This window comes from Emys orbicularis, chromosome 6 (genome assembly GCF_028017835.1).
Source record: "Emys orbicularis isolate rEmyOrb1 chromosome 6, rEmyOrb1.hap1, whole genome shotgun sequence".
NCBI lineage: Eukaryota > Metazoa > Chordata > Testudines > Emydidae > Emys > Emys orbicularis.
The window spans coordinates 112,381,379-112,399,603 of NC_088688.1; the positions used below are offsets into that span (position 1 = coordinate 112,381,379).

An 18,225-nucleotide genomic window follows, 5' to 3' on the forward strand; every position below is an offset into this window, starting at 1 on the left:
AATCACAGAGTTTTCTATTTTTTAATAAAATCCCGTTATTTTTTTAAGTTATTTTATGGAGACACGTGAATTGCTAGGTTTTTACAAGCAATCTCATTTTCCTCTAAGTGGTGGGGCATATTATTCCAGCACAGACATACACCACACTAGAATTGTACCGTAAATACTTCTAGTGAGCTCCATTCCTTTAAATTGGGTAATACCTATTTAGCAGGAGTAATGTAGTGATATCTATTTGAAAAATAGCTACAGTAAAATGGCATGAGCATAGAATGTGCTCAGGCTTTTCGAGGAGCCAGCTACTTAGTATAAGAACATACTCTCCTTAAATCCTCTGTATAGATGCATTTTGGCAATGGTTGTAGAAATCACAGAGCTCTGCCTATGTAATAGGGAAAATGGCAGAGTGGAAGGCTGAACACCAAGAAGAAAATTTTGCTGGTAGGAAACAAATTAAGATACCCTGTTACAAAATGGAGAAATCAGACCTTTCGTACTGAAATAAAGCAAGAATTCAAAGAGTTCACTTCTTTATTTCTGGTATGACATAGTATAAGGAGATTCTATTTTGTAACAAATTCCAGTCAAGGGGATGGATGGACACACACCCATTATGTGCAAACAACTCTCTCTACAACTACTATAAAAAAGAAAATATTTGTTAAATGTTTAATTGTTTTTAGCTAATATTAATCTGAATTATAACTCAAACTAAATCCCCACTTCGTAATAATTTCTTCTAGAAGTTTTAGCAGTGCTCATGAGTTTATCAGTATTACAAGCTATACCAACTTGAACTGGTTCCAGACCATGAGGCCAAAATCCTACACTTATGAATCTGAGGCACGCTGGAAAGTGAAGGAGGCATGTTGCCTGCAGTTCAAGGTGGCTCAGAGGCCCAGGGAACACCACACTGCACTGTACTTTATTGTTGCTCCAAGTAGTAACTGTACTGCCACAGGTGCCTGCTGCTGATGGCAGCTTACATGCTAGGACATTGATCATCAAACCATAGCCCAAAGTCAACAGCCCATGCTTAGAAGACTGATCCAAGTCCACCGAAGTGAATGGAAAGCCTCTGATTTAATTGGCAATTAATGGCCATTGAAACAGACCACAGACTGGCCACTCCTCTACCAAATCTCTTCAACTAGGTGTCATATCCTGACCTGTTACTGCCCAGATAAGCTAGGGAAGAGACATGAGTGCTTCACTGTCCTTCCTATCCCTTCCTTTCTCCCCCGGGGTTCTGCCCGTCTTTCTGGCCCTGCACGTGGAACTGGAAGCATTTCAACGAATGCTCCCATGGATTCTATGAAGCTAGGTCAGTGTCTGGAGCAGGAGTAACATTGGGGGCTGTTTGAGAGGTCCAAGAGCTGTGAAAACCAGTGTTGATGGGGCCAAGCTGGGGCAATCAGTATAAGACTGGCCTTGTTCTTGCACAGAACTCTGGGCAGAAGGGAGGGGGGAAATAAACATAGCAGCCCTTCTGACCACAGCAGTAAAAACGCATGTCAGCGAACCTAGGCTGTTGTGTTATCCCTTGTTGCAAACAACTCCACTTGGGCAGCTGCCCAGAGCTGGAAAATGGACGTTCCTATGTCTGAGTGACAGGACCACTTGTGGTGATTGAAAAACAACCTCCACAGGTGATCTGCCAGTGTATTTTGAGCCATGGGCCCCCAGACAGTATTGCTTCCCAACAGAGCAGTGAGGACCAGGCTTCTCCCTGCTCTTTTACATAAAACACAGCAATCATATTGTCGATCAGCACCAATACACCCATTTGCCTGATGTGAAAAAGGAACTCCATGCAATCTAAACAGATGGCCCACAGCTCCCTGATGTTTATGTGTAGACTGAGATTTTGGGGTGACCAGAGACCCTGTGTCTGCAGGTGTCCCAGATGAGCCCCCAACCCCACGTCTGAGGTATCCGTCACTAAAGCAAGAGTGACGAGGTGGGGCAAAAGCAACTCCCTTGCATACACTGGGCAGATGCGTCCACCAATCTCGGGAGGTTAAGATGTGACTTGACATGTGCACTAACATGTTTATGTGGTTCTTTCTTGGAGAATATACCTCTGCCACCCAGTCCTGAAGGAGTCTGAGGCGCAGTTTGGTGTACTGGACCACATAAGGGCACACTGCCATGTGCCCCATCAGCCTTAAACAGCCTCTCACCACAGTGAGAGGATAAGCCTTTAAGTCCAGAATGAGGCTTTGCATCGTACGAAATCTTATCTAAAGCCGTAAAGCCCTGGCATCTGTCGAGTCCAGGACCACACCAATAAACTCTGTTTTCTACACTCTAGACAGGACTGACTTGTCTGATTTGATCAGGAGGCCTAGTGTGTCAAAGGTGGATCAGATTATGTGAATGCTGACCACCGCCAGTGACCTGGATTGACTTCTTTTCAGGGGACATTGGCTGCACAGAGGCTTGTTGTGGGGTTCTGGGTGCAACGGTAACAGGACTCTTCAGGGGTCCAGGTGAAGGTGGTTGAGGCTCAGCTGGGGTGGGGTGCTTGGGTGGGAAGGTCTGGGTGGGGGGGGCTCAATGGTGGGGTCCAGATGCTGGGGGAGTGGGGTTCAGTAGGGTGGGGATCCAGGTGCAGCTGGTTGGTGCTCAGTACAATGGGGATCCAGGTGCAGGTGGCTCGTTGGGGTGGTCCAGGTGCAGCAGGAATGGGGCTCGTCAGGGGGGTTATGGGTGTGCGGGGGTGAGGCTCGGTCAGTGCAGCAATTGTGGGGGAAGGGGGAGAAGAGTTTGCAGAGCTTCCTATAGCTGGGGGAGAAATCTGAGGGTGGGTCTGACATAATCCCAGATGCCATGCAGGGAAAGAGGAAGTCCCGTCTTCCCCAGCCCAGCCAGGACTAGCAGCTGAGCCCGGCGCAGGGTGGTAGTCACCAGCTGGGTCTTTCCCAGTTCCACCACCAGCTCCACAGTGATGTACATCTCTGCCGGCTGCCTTGGGCACCCAAAACATACTGGTAAGGAGGGTTGCATGACTGCTCTTGTGGCTTCCCTCTGCTTCCACATCAGAAAGTCCTTTTTCTGTAGGGAAGCAAAGAAATCTGCAGGGGACATAAATTCTGCATATGCACAGTGGCGCAGAATTCCCCCAGGAGTAAATACACTACTGACAGTGGGCTAAATTCTGCTCTTGAGTACATTCACACTGCAATTAAACACTTCTGGCTGGCCCGTGTCAGCTGACTCAGGCTCATAGGGCTCAAGATACAAGGCTGTTTAATTGCAGTGTAGATGTTTGGTCTTGAGCTCCAGCCTGAGCCTTGGGACTACACGAGGGGGGAGAGTCCCAGAGCCCTGACGCCAGCCCAAGTCTGAACTGTAATTAAACAGCCTTGTAGACTGAGCCCCCCCCCCACCCAAATCAGCTGATATGGGCTGGCCGTGGGTGTTTAATTTCAGTGTAGACATACCCTTAGTTGTACCACTAAGTTTAGCTTACCTAAGTTGTAGAAAATTTGGTATAGTATCCTCAAGCTACAAAAGTTCTTTAGAAATTATATTCACAATGGGCTCCAGCGTGGTTTTATTTAAGTTATAAACTTAGCATAGAATATTTTAAAAGGAGAAAGACAAAAAAGGTATAATAAGGATCCAATATTCAATAGATATTGCACAAAAAGAAACCTTTTCTTTGTTAGCTGTATCCTTACTGAACCTACTTCTAATTTTAAATCTTAATACTAGCATAGCAAAATTCTCATGTGGTCACAAAGTGAATTTGGACTTACAAGTATCTCTTTTACCAACCACAGGTAGAGACCTCACCGCCCGCAAACCCACCCCCTCGGATCTGTTCCTCTTTACCAGTTCAGCCATTCACCATTATGGTAATCTAAAACAGGGTTTCCCAACCTGTGGGTTGGGACCCAAAATTGGGTCGACAGAATGTTTCAAAGGTTACGTGGCAGCTCCTGTGGGTCCTGTCCCACAGGGCTGGCTGGGCTTGCTTCCCTGCTCCAGGCATTGCAACCTCTGGGGCCCCAGCGCCACTTACGTTTGGCCGAGATGTCATAACGACAGGAGTCCAAGTAAGCCAAATTTGAGTGAGAGGCACTGTACCCCATGAGCCAGGTCACAACTCCACTCAGATAAATTTGATCCAGTCAGGGTGACAGGGCCAAACCTGACTGGCACCGCAACCCCAGAGGTTGCAATGCCTGGAGCGGAGAGCCAAGTCCAGCCAGCCCCACAGCATAAGAGCCGCAACCGTGGGGTGAATGCCGGGCAGCAACCAACTCCCCTCCCCTCCCCTCCCCTGCCAGTGGGTAGGACCCAACCGAAACCACGCTAGGGCCTCCACCCCCAAATTGTTTACTGGGTCACGACAGGCCATAAACACTTACAAATGGATCCTGAGCACAAAAAGGTTTAGAACCACTGATGTAAAATACATAGCTGTCTCTTCCTTCAGGTACAGATACAGGTACTGGAGTTCATAAGTAAAGCTACGAGTGTGTCATGTAGGTCATGGAAATCACGGATACCGTGACTTCTGCAGCAGTGGCAGTTTGGGTGTGTGGGAAGGGGTTCAGGATTAGGGGCAGGAGGTTGGAGTGGGTGGAGGGGGCACATACCTTGGGGTGGGTGGCTCCCCAGCTCCCACTGGCATGGCCCTGCAGCTCCTAGGCGGAGGGGTCAGGGGACTCCGCGCACTGCCCGCGCTGGCAGCTCCCATTGGCTTTGGTTCCCGGACAATGGGTGCTGTGCAGCCGGTGGCTGTGGTGGGACATGCGGAGCTGGGTAGGGAGCCCCTGTCAGCCCCACCAACCCTCCCTCTCCCCAGCACCAATGGGGTCTGAGGCCAACTCCCCCCGCGACCCCCCCGGACTGCCCCCCCCCCCCAAGTTTTAATTAGGGTTGTATAGTAAAAGTCACGGACAGGTCATTTTTTGTTTACGGCCCATGACCTGCTCATGACTTTTACTAAAAATACCTGTGAATAAAGCGTAGCCTTATTCATAGGTTTTTCTTAATACTGAAAACTGACAACTCCTTCCTTCACCTTAACCATTATTGTTTGCAGCAGGAGACGGTCAAGCATTCTCAGTCACGAGGGGGCTCTTTTTCAGCCAAATATTAATGTAGTCCAGTTACCCAAGAGGTTTCTTTGAGTTTTGAAATCTCATGGAGGATTTCTTGAGTGGGAACTGACACACCCATCCCTCTGTTTAGCATGATAGTAGTAGTAGTAACCTAACCAATGCTTCATCTCTGCTCTTTGCAGAATTTTCTATTTAGAACATCCAGGAGCAGTCAGCCAAGGGTTGATCCGCGCATCACTGATTCATCTTTCCCAGAGTGAGGAAAAGGTCTTCAACGATACAATGAAAGACCCCAGACTGACACACCAGAACCCCAGTAATCAGAATTATAGATGCCAAAATTATTGGATTGCAAAGCACAGATGGAACTCCATCAAGTTCAGGGCAAGTGGAACCTCCAAGAATCTCAACACAGAATCAATTTACTAGATTTAAAACAAGCAATGCAATGCACAGCACATCTGGCTCCCAAAAATTCACTTCTAATGCATGTTTATACACATGGAAAGCAACACCACCACCACTATGGTATATCTGATTAATCAAGGTGGAACAACAAGGAAAAGTTTACGTGGTGACTCAACAGTTCTTTTCCTATTCCCTGAAGAAAATCTGTCAATCAAGACAATCTATAACAAAAGCACCTATCAGTTTGACTGGCTAAGCAAACACCGTTAAAGCAGGAAATGGAATTATATTAAAGCAGTTAATAGAGACGTGATTGTTTCTCCAAGTGGTCTTCTATGCTACCCAAGGAAACAGTGAAGTTTTGCTGCTGACACCAGTATCCCTAGGTCTGAGGAGAAGGCATATTGTCATTGTCCTGGACACGATGTTTGGCTCATGCCTTCTCCCTCTTTTCTGACTGCCAAGATGGCCAGTGTCAAGCAAAGACAATCATCACTCATACTGACCCAGATGTCTGTGGTTCCTAAATAGACATCTGAATAAGTCTCATCAACCATGGATCCTTCTGGAGATTACATTCACCAAAGCAATCTTACTAACAGAAATCCTTCAACATGAGACATACTGCCTGGAACCTGACTGATCTCACCTCCTTTATAAGGACTATTCCCAGAATCTATATTGCTTACTAAATCCAGAAAGGCATCAATTAATCAAGTTTACAGAGGATTTGGAGAACACAGTCCTACTGTTAAAATACTCCTACTAAAGAGATGTAGGAGAAATTTCAAGATTACTTTGGTTTGGGGTTCCAAGCACTTTCTGATAAATTGGACAAGTCTCAGCTCTGGAAACTTTTGAGATCTCACTAATAAAAATTCCAACATACTGCTTCAGCTATACATTTCCAGATTTCATAAGTGAGTTTCTCAAAGACATCTACCGCACCCACTATTAGGAAACCTCAACTTCATATTGCCAATACCCAATAACCCTCTCTCTGAGCCAATGGGAGAAGCATCCCTGTCAAGATGGTTTTCCTCTTAGCAGTCTTTTCAGCTAGAAGAGTGGGCAAACTTGGTACAGTAATCAAAAAGCCCTTATCTACATTTTTCTTGACAGGATAGTCTTTATCCCACTTCCTGCATTTGTTCCTAAGGGGAATACTGCTTTTCACTTGGATCAAAGTCAAAACGGGCGTTCGCATGGCACTGTTGTAGCCAACGTTGCAAGATATTTATGTACCAGATATGCTAAACCCTCATACGCCCCTTTATGCTTCGGCCACCATTCCACAGGACATACGTCCATCTGGATGACACGCATTTAAAAAAAAAAAGTGTTAATTAAATTTGTGACTGAACCCTTTGGGGGGGATTGTATGTCTCCTGGTCTGTGGTTTTACCCACATTCTGCCATATATTTCATGTTATGGCAGTCTCAGATGACGACCCACATATGTTGCTCGATTTAATAACGCTTTCACTGCAGACTTGACAAAACGCAAAAAAGGTACTAATGTGGGATTTCTAAAGATAGCTACAGCACTTGACCCAAGGTTTAAGAATCTGAAGTACCTTCCAAAATCTGAAGAGGGATGCGGTGTGGAACATGCTGTCAGAAGTCTTAAGAGCAACACTGCGATGCAAAAACTATAGAACCTGAACCACCAAAAAAGAAAATGAAAATTTCTGTTGGTGGCATCTGACTCAGATTATGAAAATGAACATGCGTCTGTCCACACTGCTGTGGATCATTATCGAGCAGAACCAGTCATCAGCATGGAAGCACGTCCTCTGGAATGGTGATCGAAGCATACAAACATTTAGCATATCTGGCACATAAATACCTTGCGACACCAGCTACAACAGTACCATGTGAACATCTGTTCTCACTTTCAGGTGACACTATAAATAAGAAGCAGGCAGCATTATCTCCCATAAATGTAAACAGACTTGTTTGTCTTAGCATTTGGCTGACCAAGAAATAGGATGGAGTAGACTTGTTGTCACTAAAGTTTTGTTTTATTTTTGAGTGCAGTTAAAAAAAAAAAAATCTGCATTTGTAAATTTCACAAGAAAGATTGTACTATAGCACTTGTAGGAGGTGACTTGAAAAATACTATTCCTTTTGTTTATCTTTTTTACAGTGCAAATATTTAATAAAAAATATAAAGTAAGCACTGTATACTTTGTATTATGTGTTATAACTGAAATCAATATATTTGAAAATATAAAAAACATTTATTTTATATTATAATAAATGTAAATTGGTATTCTATTATTAATTGTGTGATTAATCGTGATTAACTCAAAACAAATTAACTCACAAAAATTAATCGCTTGAGTTAACTGCAATTAATGGACAGCCCTAGAATAATTCTATTTACATATAACAAGGCCTTAGAGGAAGTCCAATAGACACTTTTGTTCTGTGTTTGTACAGTGCCTAGCACAACAGAGTCCTGGTCCCTGACTAGAGCTGCTAGACACTACGAAAACACAAATAACGATAATGCTCATTTTATATAGGGGACAGAGTACACAGCTAATATTTTCCACCCAGAAAATATTTTGTCAGCTATTTTTCAGGTGTCTATTGAAGACCCCCGGGTGCAGACAAGGCTCATTTGGCCAGGTGCAACGACTACTTCAAGGGTAGAGCAGGACCATACAATAAAAACTGTCTTTCAGCTACATGGTCTTAAGCCAACTTCCTTTACTTGGCTCACACAAGATAGTATTTTTAGCCTCATATGGCACACTTTTTGAATAAAGGATCTTTTAGTTTCAATTCTGTGTTCTGCAATAAATCCTTTAAAAAAGAAAAATGTTTGTTGTTGGATAAAACTGTGTTTTGGTTCTCATGACTATTCCCTTCCCCCCCCCCCCCCGCCCCCAATTTTCTTGGAGGATTTTTATTACTGCTTGCTATTTCCCATCAGTACTAGACTAATGGAACAGTGGGTACCCACATAGGAGAAAGGTAAAATTAGTTTCCTTACCTGTAGTGTTCCCACTGTTCCATTAGAACCCACCCTGTGCTTATATAATTGTTGTTCTAAAGAGCACAGGAATAAACATTTCTGGTTTGATAGGAGGAGATCTAGAGAGTGAGTAAGAGAAAGTGTTTTTAGTGAAGCACTTCAATTGCTAATCTTTTTATAAAATTATATATATTTATATATAGGTCCCAGCGGGGAGAAATGTGGGAGCTGACAATCAACTGGGATGGGGCAAGATAAGAGGGATCTTGAGTCTACCTCAAAAGCATGGAAAGAAGGCTGAGAGACCAGGAGTACTGGCCTAACAGAACAGCTGATGCCCACTTGGAGAAAGTTAGTTACTGGCAAGATAAAACTAATTTTCAATGGTGTCTAATGGTGAGACTTTCACGTGCCTCAAAAGACTATCCACTGGGAGATGGATATGACCGTGCTAACTCCATTTATATTTTAAGGCAAGTTCAATTAGTGTGACGATACCCTCTGATACAACATTGTCAGACTGTGTAATTTTTTCTACAAATTTCATTTGTTTGACTGTTCTACTAAAAAGGATGGAGGCTGATATAACAATTCTTGGAAAAATACTGAGTGCTGCTTTCTATTTCTTCTATAGGGATTTACTCTTGGATAGTGGTGGCATTCGCAGAGTATTTCAAATTTGTCTTTAATAAGGTCTTTGAGAGAGGGATATACTTTTGTTATGTTTGTACAGTCTGCCTAGCACAACAGGAACCTAGTCCATACCTGGGGCTACTAGGTGCTACCACAATGCAAATAAATAATAAAGATACATGTGGACATAATCTGTGGTTTGTCTAGATTCAGAAGAAGCTGTCATTTAAAGAGGAACAGAAATCTTACTAAACTCTCTAATTACTGAGCAATGTTCTGTGTTTTTCCACACAGAAGAATAAGACCACATCACTTGATTAAAGTTGGACCTTGATGGATTTGCAACACTCATCCTGATTACTAGATAGCTGTTTTGTCTGCCAGGGGATAACTTTATATCTGAAGCTTTCCCTACTAACTGAAAAATGCAGAGATCTTGCTCTCCAGACAGCCTCAGAAAAACTGTGTTCTCAGAAGCTCACGCTTTAAATATTTAGAAAGTTCATTCCAGTGAAAGTAGGTAATCACGACTTTCAGGCAATTTCAGACAGTTAAAAAAATAAAACAATGCAGTTATGATGGTCACTAGCTAAGAATACAAACCTGCTGCAGATCATATTAAAGGAAGCCAAAAAAGTTGATTGTCTCCACCTGCTAGAAATGCACAGCTAAACCTTATGGTACAGACAGTAGAGGAATAGAATTGAAATTGTGTTTGTCGTATGTCTGCGCAAGTGACATCATGCATCCTATATCTTCTAATTCCAGGGTTGCTTCACCTCTCCAGTAATTCTCAGACTCATATGAATTGACAATAGCTGAGCGGATGAAACAATTTCCTTCTAGTGGTCACAAAAGCCATTTCCACAAGCTTTTGCTTGTGCCACCATCTCTCCTTTAAACAACTCTGTTCTATCTTAAAGTCAGTCAGTCTTAAAACTGGATCTTTGAAATCACAGAATGATTCACTTCTGTCACACTATAGTGATATTTTAATCATATCTAGTGCTTTTAAGGTACACCTCTACCCCAATATAACACGACCCGATATAACACGAATTCAGATATAACACGGTAAAGCAGTGCTCCAGGGGGGCGGGGCTGCACACTCCAGTGGATCAAAGCAAGTTCGATATAACTTGGTAAGATTTTTTGGCTCCCGAGGACAACATTATATCAAGGTAGAGGTGTACTTTGCAGGATTTTCTTGTAACTTTTTAATCTTACTGATATTTTTAAACTACAATATTGGGGGGGGGGGGAGGGAGATTGTATTTTACATATATGGATACATGACTTGTTTATATAGATGCATATGTAAAAAACTTAACTAAACAGATAGTGCACAAAGACAAAAACAATGATCCTCAAGCATGAGCACATTAAAAAAAACCCACTACTATCAGGAGTAGCTAAAAGTAGTTATGTTCCGGTCCCCAACAAATAGCAAATCAATTTTTACATCTCCTAGCAATAATTGTTTTATTGTATTATATTGAAAAAATAAAACTTAAAACAGACATTGCTGATTTAAAGTTTCTTTTGAAACTCTGATGAAGAACATTAATTATTAACCTCAGCAAGGTATACCTCCTTTATACTCCTGTACAAGGGTACGTGCATCATCCTCTACTATGAAGACTCAAAACACAAAAGCACCATGTCTTTTAGACTCAGCAATGTAACGGAATATTCAACGTTATTCCTTTCGTTGCTAAAAGTGTTTAAACGGAAGGATGCTTTTAATATCTTGGTCCCAATTCTGTAAGCTGATGCACCAGTGAGGACTTGTGTAGCGAAATCCCATTAAACTCTATGGGACTTTGACACAGGGGTCTACACTGGCACATTCATTGCAGGTTTGAATCTTTATTTTTTCACCCAACACCCTCATTCCATATTGAAATTATGGAATTGCTTTCAATCCCTCAATTGGGGGATTGGTTGTAAAGATTTACATGAAAGGCAGACTGGTAACTTTGTGCATCAATATTACCCTTGAGTCAAATTCATCCAATTCAAGCACCAGATTTTGCTCCCATGAGAGTTTTGTCTCTCCATTTGGACTTCAATGGGAGTAATATAAATTTTAAAAAGTTATGCTTTACTTATACTCATGTCTTACGCAGCAAAACAGATACAGCAAATCTGATTTTTAATGTCACTTCCTTGTTAAGGGGAGGGTTTTAAGTTTCATAAAGGTGAGCCATAAAAGTTAAATACTTCATAGGAATTCAGGAGTAAGAAAAAAAAATTCTCATCACGCCCCGATTAGTCATTAAATCCAAAAGAAATGTGTTATGGCTTCTTAATACTGCTTTTTGGTTGTAATTTTGAACTTGCTCTCTCTAGGATCCAAGTTTCTTCAACAATATTCTTGGTTTACACAAACCAAATAAATTCACATTGTGTCCTCATAACAATATCAGGAGCACTTACTCATCATACTTGATATGATAAATAGCATCTTCATCAGTGTCCATACAGTCTGAATAAGATGTTGAAGGTGCACTGTCCAAATTATTTGTATTCTCTCTAGAATGATCTTGGCTTAAGTTTCCATTAGTCCTTCTGTAAGTATTGCCACTTTTTGCTTGAGCTTTACCATTCTTATGTCCTTTTGTTGCTCGGGTTACATTTTCTATGTGAGCTTCAAACCAGGCTCCAATGCTGACATCACGGGCATCCACCAATTCGTTTATCTAAAAATAAAATTTTGACAAGGAGTTAATGTTTATTTCCTAAAAATCGGGTTAAATGGGGAAAAGAGAACAACTGGCTAAACAACTTGGTCATTTTGAGCTAACCTGTACTCTCAGTTTGTGTAACTAAATTAAAAAAAAACACCCTACATTTAATTTTTGTGCTTTTAGGGTAGAATTTTAATATTTGACCCACCTGTAATAATATTTAACATGATCATTTATAAGTAATTCAACAAAAACTACTGTTAGGCAAGATAGATTTTTATAAGAAAAATTAGAATAGTAGTCTATCATTCTCCTCCTCCACAATATTGTTCCCAATCATCAATATTTATACCTTTAGCAGCTGTCTTCCCAAGGGCAGGAACTCAGAATATTAGCTCACCACCTACAGAGTTTCTAAGACTTCACTGGTTCCTCAATTATGGAATAGTTATTTTCCCCCTAGATGTTTCCTTTAATCCTGCACTGCCCTTGATTCCTCCAGCCAAGAGGACAAGAAAAGGCTCTCCAAACCTATCAAAGCTGTTACCACAGCTAACCAAGATTGAGATTTCCATTCATCTTACACCTTTAAGGGCTGGTCTACACTACCGCTTAAGTCCATGTAACTTATGTCACTCAGGAGTGTGAAAGACTCCCCTGTGCGACACAAGTTACATCAACCTAAGCCTTGTCCACACCAGAGCCATGTTGGCGGGAAACACTCTCCCGCCGACATTATTTCACCTCCACGAAAGGCGGAAGCTATTATGCCAACAGGAGAGCACTCTGTCGGCATAGTGTGTTTACAGCAGCACAACTGTATCGATGTAGCTGTGCCAATGTAGCACTGTAGGGTAGACTTGCCCTCAGAAACACAACTTTGGACACAATAACATTCCTAGCTTCTGTGAACCTGAACCTGGAAATGAAGTACAATTGCTGAGAAATTGCACATCACCAAGCAACTAGGCTATTCTATAATATATTTCACTTAAAGTAGATAGATTGTTCACCTAAATTCTTCTGTTGACTAAAAATGTTACTTTGACAGTGCAATGTTTTCTCTATGATTAAAGTTACAAGACCACTTAGGTAGAAAACAGATCAGTTACTTACGGTTGGGTTTTGGGGTTTTTTTTTTAAACTTTATTTCTGAACAAATAAGTACAGATATCTGAAACATGAACCTGGATTCAAAACAGCATCTACAAAAATCTATCACTCTTAATAACGTAATACAGTCAAACCCCGCAATAAGGCGCCCCGCCATAACGCGAAATCGCATATAACGCGATCACAATTTGGCCCCTGTTTAAGACATACAGTAATACAGTACTGTATGTACCAGTGGTCCCCAACGCCATGACGCCTGCCAGGCAGAAGAGAGAAGTGCCAGGCAGGGGAGAGAAGCTGCGGCCCTGCGCCTGCCAGGGACAGTGAGCACCGATGCCCGCAGCCCTGTTGTTCTCTGTCCCTGGCAGGCGCGGGGCCACGGCTTCTCTCCGGCTTCAAGAGGAGCCGCGGCCCCCTGCCTGCCGGGGACAGAGAGCTCCAGGGCTGCGGGGGCCGGTGCTCACTGTCCCCGGCAGGCGCAGGGCTGCAGCTTCTCTCCCCTGCTGGGCACTAGGCGGCGCACATCAATGCACTGCCTTGGGGACTACTGACCAGCTTGAAACCCCGCTATACCGCGACCCCGCATTTAGCGCTATGTAATTTTTTGGACCCCAAACATCGCGGTATAGCGGGGTTTCACTGTACCTCCATCCACTCTGTACTCTGAGCAAAGCAATATTGTAGCAGTCTGATAGAACGGAGTTGTACCAAAAGAAGAAATGGCATATAAAGGAGAAATACATACTACCAAATTAAAAGTACATTCTAATACTGCTCAGACCAGGTCCAAGTTATTTAAAACAAACTTCTGAGATGTGGCTTTTTGTTCCTGCTGGGCCCATTTCAACTATTACCACTTTAACAGATGCTTTTCAGGGCTTTATTTAGTTTTAGTTATTTTGCCAAACAACTTTTTAAAAAGAAACTACACTTACACCCCTTTCTTCTTCTGTAATAATACATTCCTTATATAAAGCGTCTACCTCCCCCCCCCCCCAAAAAATTCTCAAAGTGGGTATTATCCCCATTTTACAAGTAGGGACACTGAAGCTAACAGGCAATGACAGAAACAGCCCTTAACTACCCACTCGACAATACTGCCTCAAAGAGTAATCTTTTCTGAACCTATGCAAACTTGTTTAATATAAGAAAGGTGCAAAAAAATTTTAGTAGTGATAGTAATTACTACTACTATTTCAAATGTGTGAGTATTTAAATACTTTACAAGCACTAATGAAGGCACAGATCCTATCCTAAAGAGCATAATAGATGAAGAATGGAGGATAAAGATGTAAAACAAAAAAGACCATGGTGAGAACAGGTATCTATCATAGTAGTTACATGGTTTTGGTGTTCAAATAAATAAGAAGTTAATTGATCACTAGTCCCCTTTCTCTTCCCTCACTCCCAACCATCTTCCACAATTTAACCCTCTTATATTTTTCTCATGTAAATTCCCAGATTCCACTCTCTTCCAACATTCAACAGTTCTTACATGCGATAAATAAAATAGGTAAGTAGATGGCTTAGGTCCTGATCATCCCTCATTTTAAAAACACATGGGGAGCTAGCTATGGAGGCGACCTTCCTACATCACTCTGAGTCTGCATTATCCTGCACTTCCCTACCTTCATCTTCCTGACAGCCAAACTGTGAGGGAATGACATTACCAAAGATTACCCCTGATTGCAGCTACTCCTGGGATTTCCTATGAGAGGAAGTTGTAACATAGGTCCAGATTGTATAAATTTTCCAGGTAAAAAATGTCAGCAAAAAGATAAGGAAGACACCGAGAGTCCCGAGCACATTCTTCTCTCATTCTCCTCTCCCAGAGTAGCCCCCGCCAATGTTCCCTCTAATTTTTTACGTCCATGTGCGGAATGAATTGTGTTATGTGCACCAATATGAAGGTGATGTGTGGTGGGGGTAGGGCCGAGGGGTTTGGGAGGGGGCTCAGGCAGAGAGTTGGGGTGTGGGCTCTGGGGTGGGGCCAGGGATGAGGGTTTTGGGGTGCAGGAGGGGGCTCAGGACCAGGGCAGAGGATTAGGGTTCGGGTTCTGGCTGGGGGTGCAGGCTCTGGGGTGCAGGCTGCCAGGGGGATGGGGGGGAAGGAGGGAGGGCAAGGGAGAGAACTCCTCCCAACCTCTCCTTGCCACAGCAGCCCGGGGCAGCAGCATCTCTCCCCGCCGGGGGAGCTCCAGGGCCGGGGAAGCAGCGCCTCTCCCCAGTTGCACAGCCCTTGATAGCCTGCTGCGTGCCCGCACAGCTTAGAAGGAACTTAGGGCCCTACACCTGCACAACACCCTCCACTGGGTTTGGAGGAGAGGGAGATAGAAGGCAAGGGTGACTCAACCCACCTTCTGTGTGGAAGGGAGAATCCCAGCCTTAGTTCACTTCTTGTGGAAACTGCAGAAAAGGTAACTACTTACAAAAGATTTTTAAAAAGGAGTACAATGGCTTTGTGGGGCAGCTACGGAAGGGCATTCCATGCACAAAATGTATTGTTGCAGAAAGCAGGGGGACAATTGTGGGATAAGCAGACAAACAGGGCTACAAAGACTGGCATCACAGAGGATGGGAAATGATCTGATAAGGCAAAAGGAAATAAATAAGAAGGGACAGCGTTGTATAGGCCCTTGAAAGCAATCACAAAAAGCATGCACTTGATGCAGTGAAGATGGGTAAGCCAGTGCAAGGATTCAAAGAAGAAGAGAGATGGTCAGGTTCACATGCAAGGAAGATTATCTTAGCAGCTGCATTTTGTATGGATTGTAGGAAGTCATACGGCTACTGGAATGGCCTGTGAGGATGTGGTGGTGGTTAAAGTAATCAAGAGGTGTGATGAAGACCCAGAGAAAGGTTGTAGATATGTAGCCAGAAAAAAAAAAAAGGTTGGATCATAGAAATGCAAGTTACATAGGCAAAAAGTGGGAAGATTTGAACGCTGTTTCAATTTCTGTGGTGAGGAAGTCAATTAGTGTAATAGCACAAAATCTTCCTTTTCTGATCTGTGCTGAACAGATATTTTGTGTATTATCTAAATTCAGGGCTCTACATTGTGACAGGTTCGGTCACAGAGACCCCCTTGGGACTGTCACCTGATGTGCTGAAACTACCTCTGAGCCCATTTTCCCTGTCAGCTTGGGACTTCAGAACTCTGTCTTGTTGAGCCAGACACGCAAGCCTACTGCAACACAGACCCAGGGTTCGAACCACATCCCCGAAGCTGCTGGCTTTAACTGAAAACCACTCGGCAGATACTCCTGTCTCCAGCACCCAGACACCCAGCTCCCAATAGGATCCAAACCCCAAATAAATCCGTTTTACTCTGTATAAAACTTATACAGGGTAAACTCATGAATTGTCCACCCTCTGAAACACTGATAGAGAGATATGCACAGTTGTTTTCTCCCCCAGGTATTAATCAATCACTTACTCTGGGTTCAATAATAAACAAAAGTGATTTTATTAAGAATAAAAAGTAGGATTTAAGTGGTTTCAAGTAATAACAGACAGAACAAAGTAAGTTAACAAGTAAAATAAAACAAAACACCGCAAGTCTAAGCCTAATACATTTAAGAAATTGAATACAGGTAAATCTCACCCTTAGAGATGTTCCAATAAGCTTCTTTCACAGACTTGACTCCTTCCTAGTCTGAGCCCAATCCTTTCTCCTGGTACAGTCCTTGTTCCAGCACCAGTGGTAAGTAGGGGATTTCTCATGACTGGACCCCTTTGTTCCACCCCCTTTTATAGCTTTAGCCCAAGGCGGGACTCCTTTGTCTCTCTTGGTTCCCACCCCTCCTTCTAAATGGAAAAGCACCAGGTTTAAGATTGATTCCAGTATCAGGTGACACAATCACATGTCACTGTAAGACCTCATTCTTTATTACCCACAGGCTGGCCCCCAGGTCCACACGAAGGCTTGCAGATAAATAAACCATCTACAGCCAACTGTCCTAGTCAATGGGTGCCATCAAGTTTCTAACCCACCATTAATGGCCCACACTTTGCATAATTACAATAGGACCTCAGAGTTAACTTCATATTTCTAGTTTTAGATACAAGAATGATACATTCATACAAATAGGATGAACACCCTCAGTAGATAAGCTTTGTAAGGATACCTTACAAGAGACCTTTTGCATAAAGCATATTCCAATTACATTATATTTACACTCCTAAGCATATTTCCATAAACATATGGAGTACAACATCACATACCAGTTAAAGATATTTGTTGATCAATTTTTCATATATAGATTACACTGCTCTACAGCCAAAATGCTTCTGAAATAAATGTAGTCAAACTTTACTAATTCTGGGTCACTGAGAACGAAAATGATGCTTAAAATTGTTGATTGGCTCTAGTTTTCAAGATATGCTACTGGGTCAGTATATACGACCCTTGACTTGGGAATGGCGGAGGATAAGTGAGTTATAAAGGGAAGGGATCTCAATTTAAACCAGAAATGACTAAAATACATCTTTGACTGGATCTATGAATAAATCTATGACTGGGTTTGGACAGTACTTGCTTTTTAGGCAAAACAATGAATGAGGCAATCTGAAGCTGGTATTGCGTCATACATGATATGAATTGCATCATGTTATTCCTAGAAGTCATGGATGATGCAATCATAACGAAGCTTACATCACTCTGCTGAACAAATTGCCCTATATCAGCTCTAGAAATCATACAGTGTCGTGCTCTCTTATTTGTCAGTGTTTGATTTTGCAAAGGGACACATTTCTGTTTAGCCAAAGTGAGCAGAGATGCCTAGTACTTGTGTGAACAGTGCAGATAACTTCTGCTATGTTTGTGGTGAAGTGACTTTTGCATCACAAAAGCGCAGTATAACCACTATGGTTAAGAAAGCCTATCACCTTTCTTTTGGCTGCAAAATTGGAGATCAGGACAAGAGGTGGGCCCCACACATATGCTGCAACACTTGTGCAACAAATCTTCGCCAGTGGTTGAACAGGAAAAGGAAATCTATGCCTTTTGCAGTGCCAATGATTTGGAGAGAGCCAACAGATCATACCAGCAGTTGTTACTTCTGCATGGTGCCTCCAGTTGGGAAAGGTGTGTCAAAGAAGAAAAAGTGGACTGTGCATTATCCAAACATTCCATCAGCTATACGCCCAGTACCCCACGGAGAAGGACTGCCGGTTCCTGATGCACCAGAATCATTCTCACTTGAGTCAGACGAGGAAGAGGAAGAGGATGAAACTTCTGGTCCTGAACCATCAATGGCACGGGACCCACATTTTCTCCCATCCTCCTCCTCTGAACCACACCTCATAACACAAGGTG

The 18,225-nt window shown here is 42.8% G+C and overlaps 1 protein-coding gene across 1 annotated transcript in view; it reads right to left on the bottom strand.

Annotated features, from left to right (window-relative positions):
- The window catches only part of UHRF2 (ubiquitin like with PHD and ring finger domains 2), a 178,798-nt gene that overhangs the window by 105,252 nt on the left and 55,321 nt on the right, over positions 1–18,225 (bottom strand). The window contains exon 3 of the mRNA XM_065406006.1: positions 11,545–11,807. Coding sequence (XP_065262078.1) covers positions 11,545–11,807 — 263 coding nt within the window. The remainder of the gene's footprint in view (positions 1–11,544; positions 11,808–18,225) is intronic.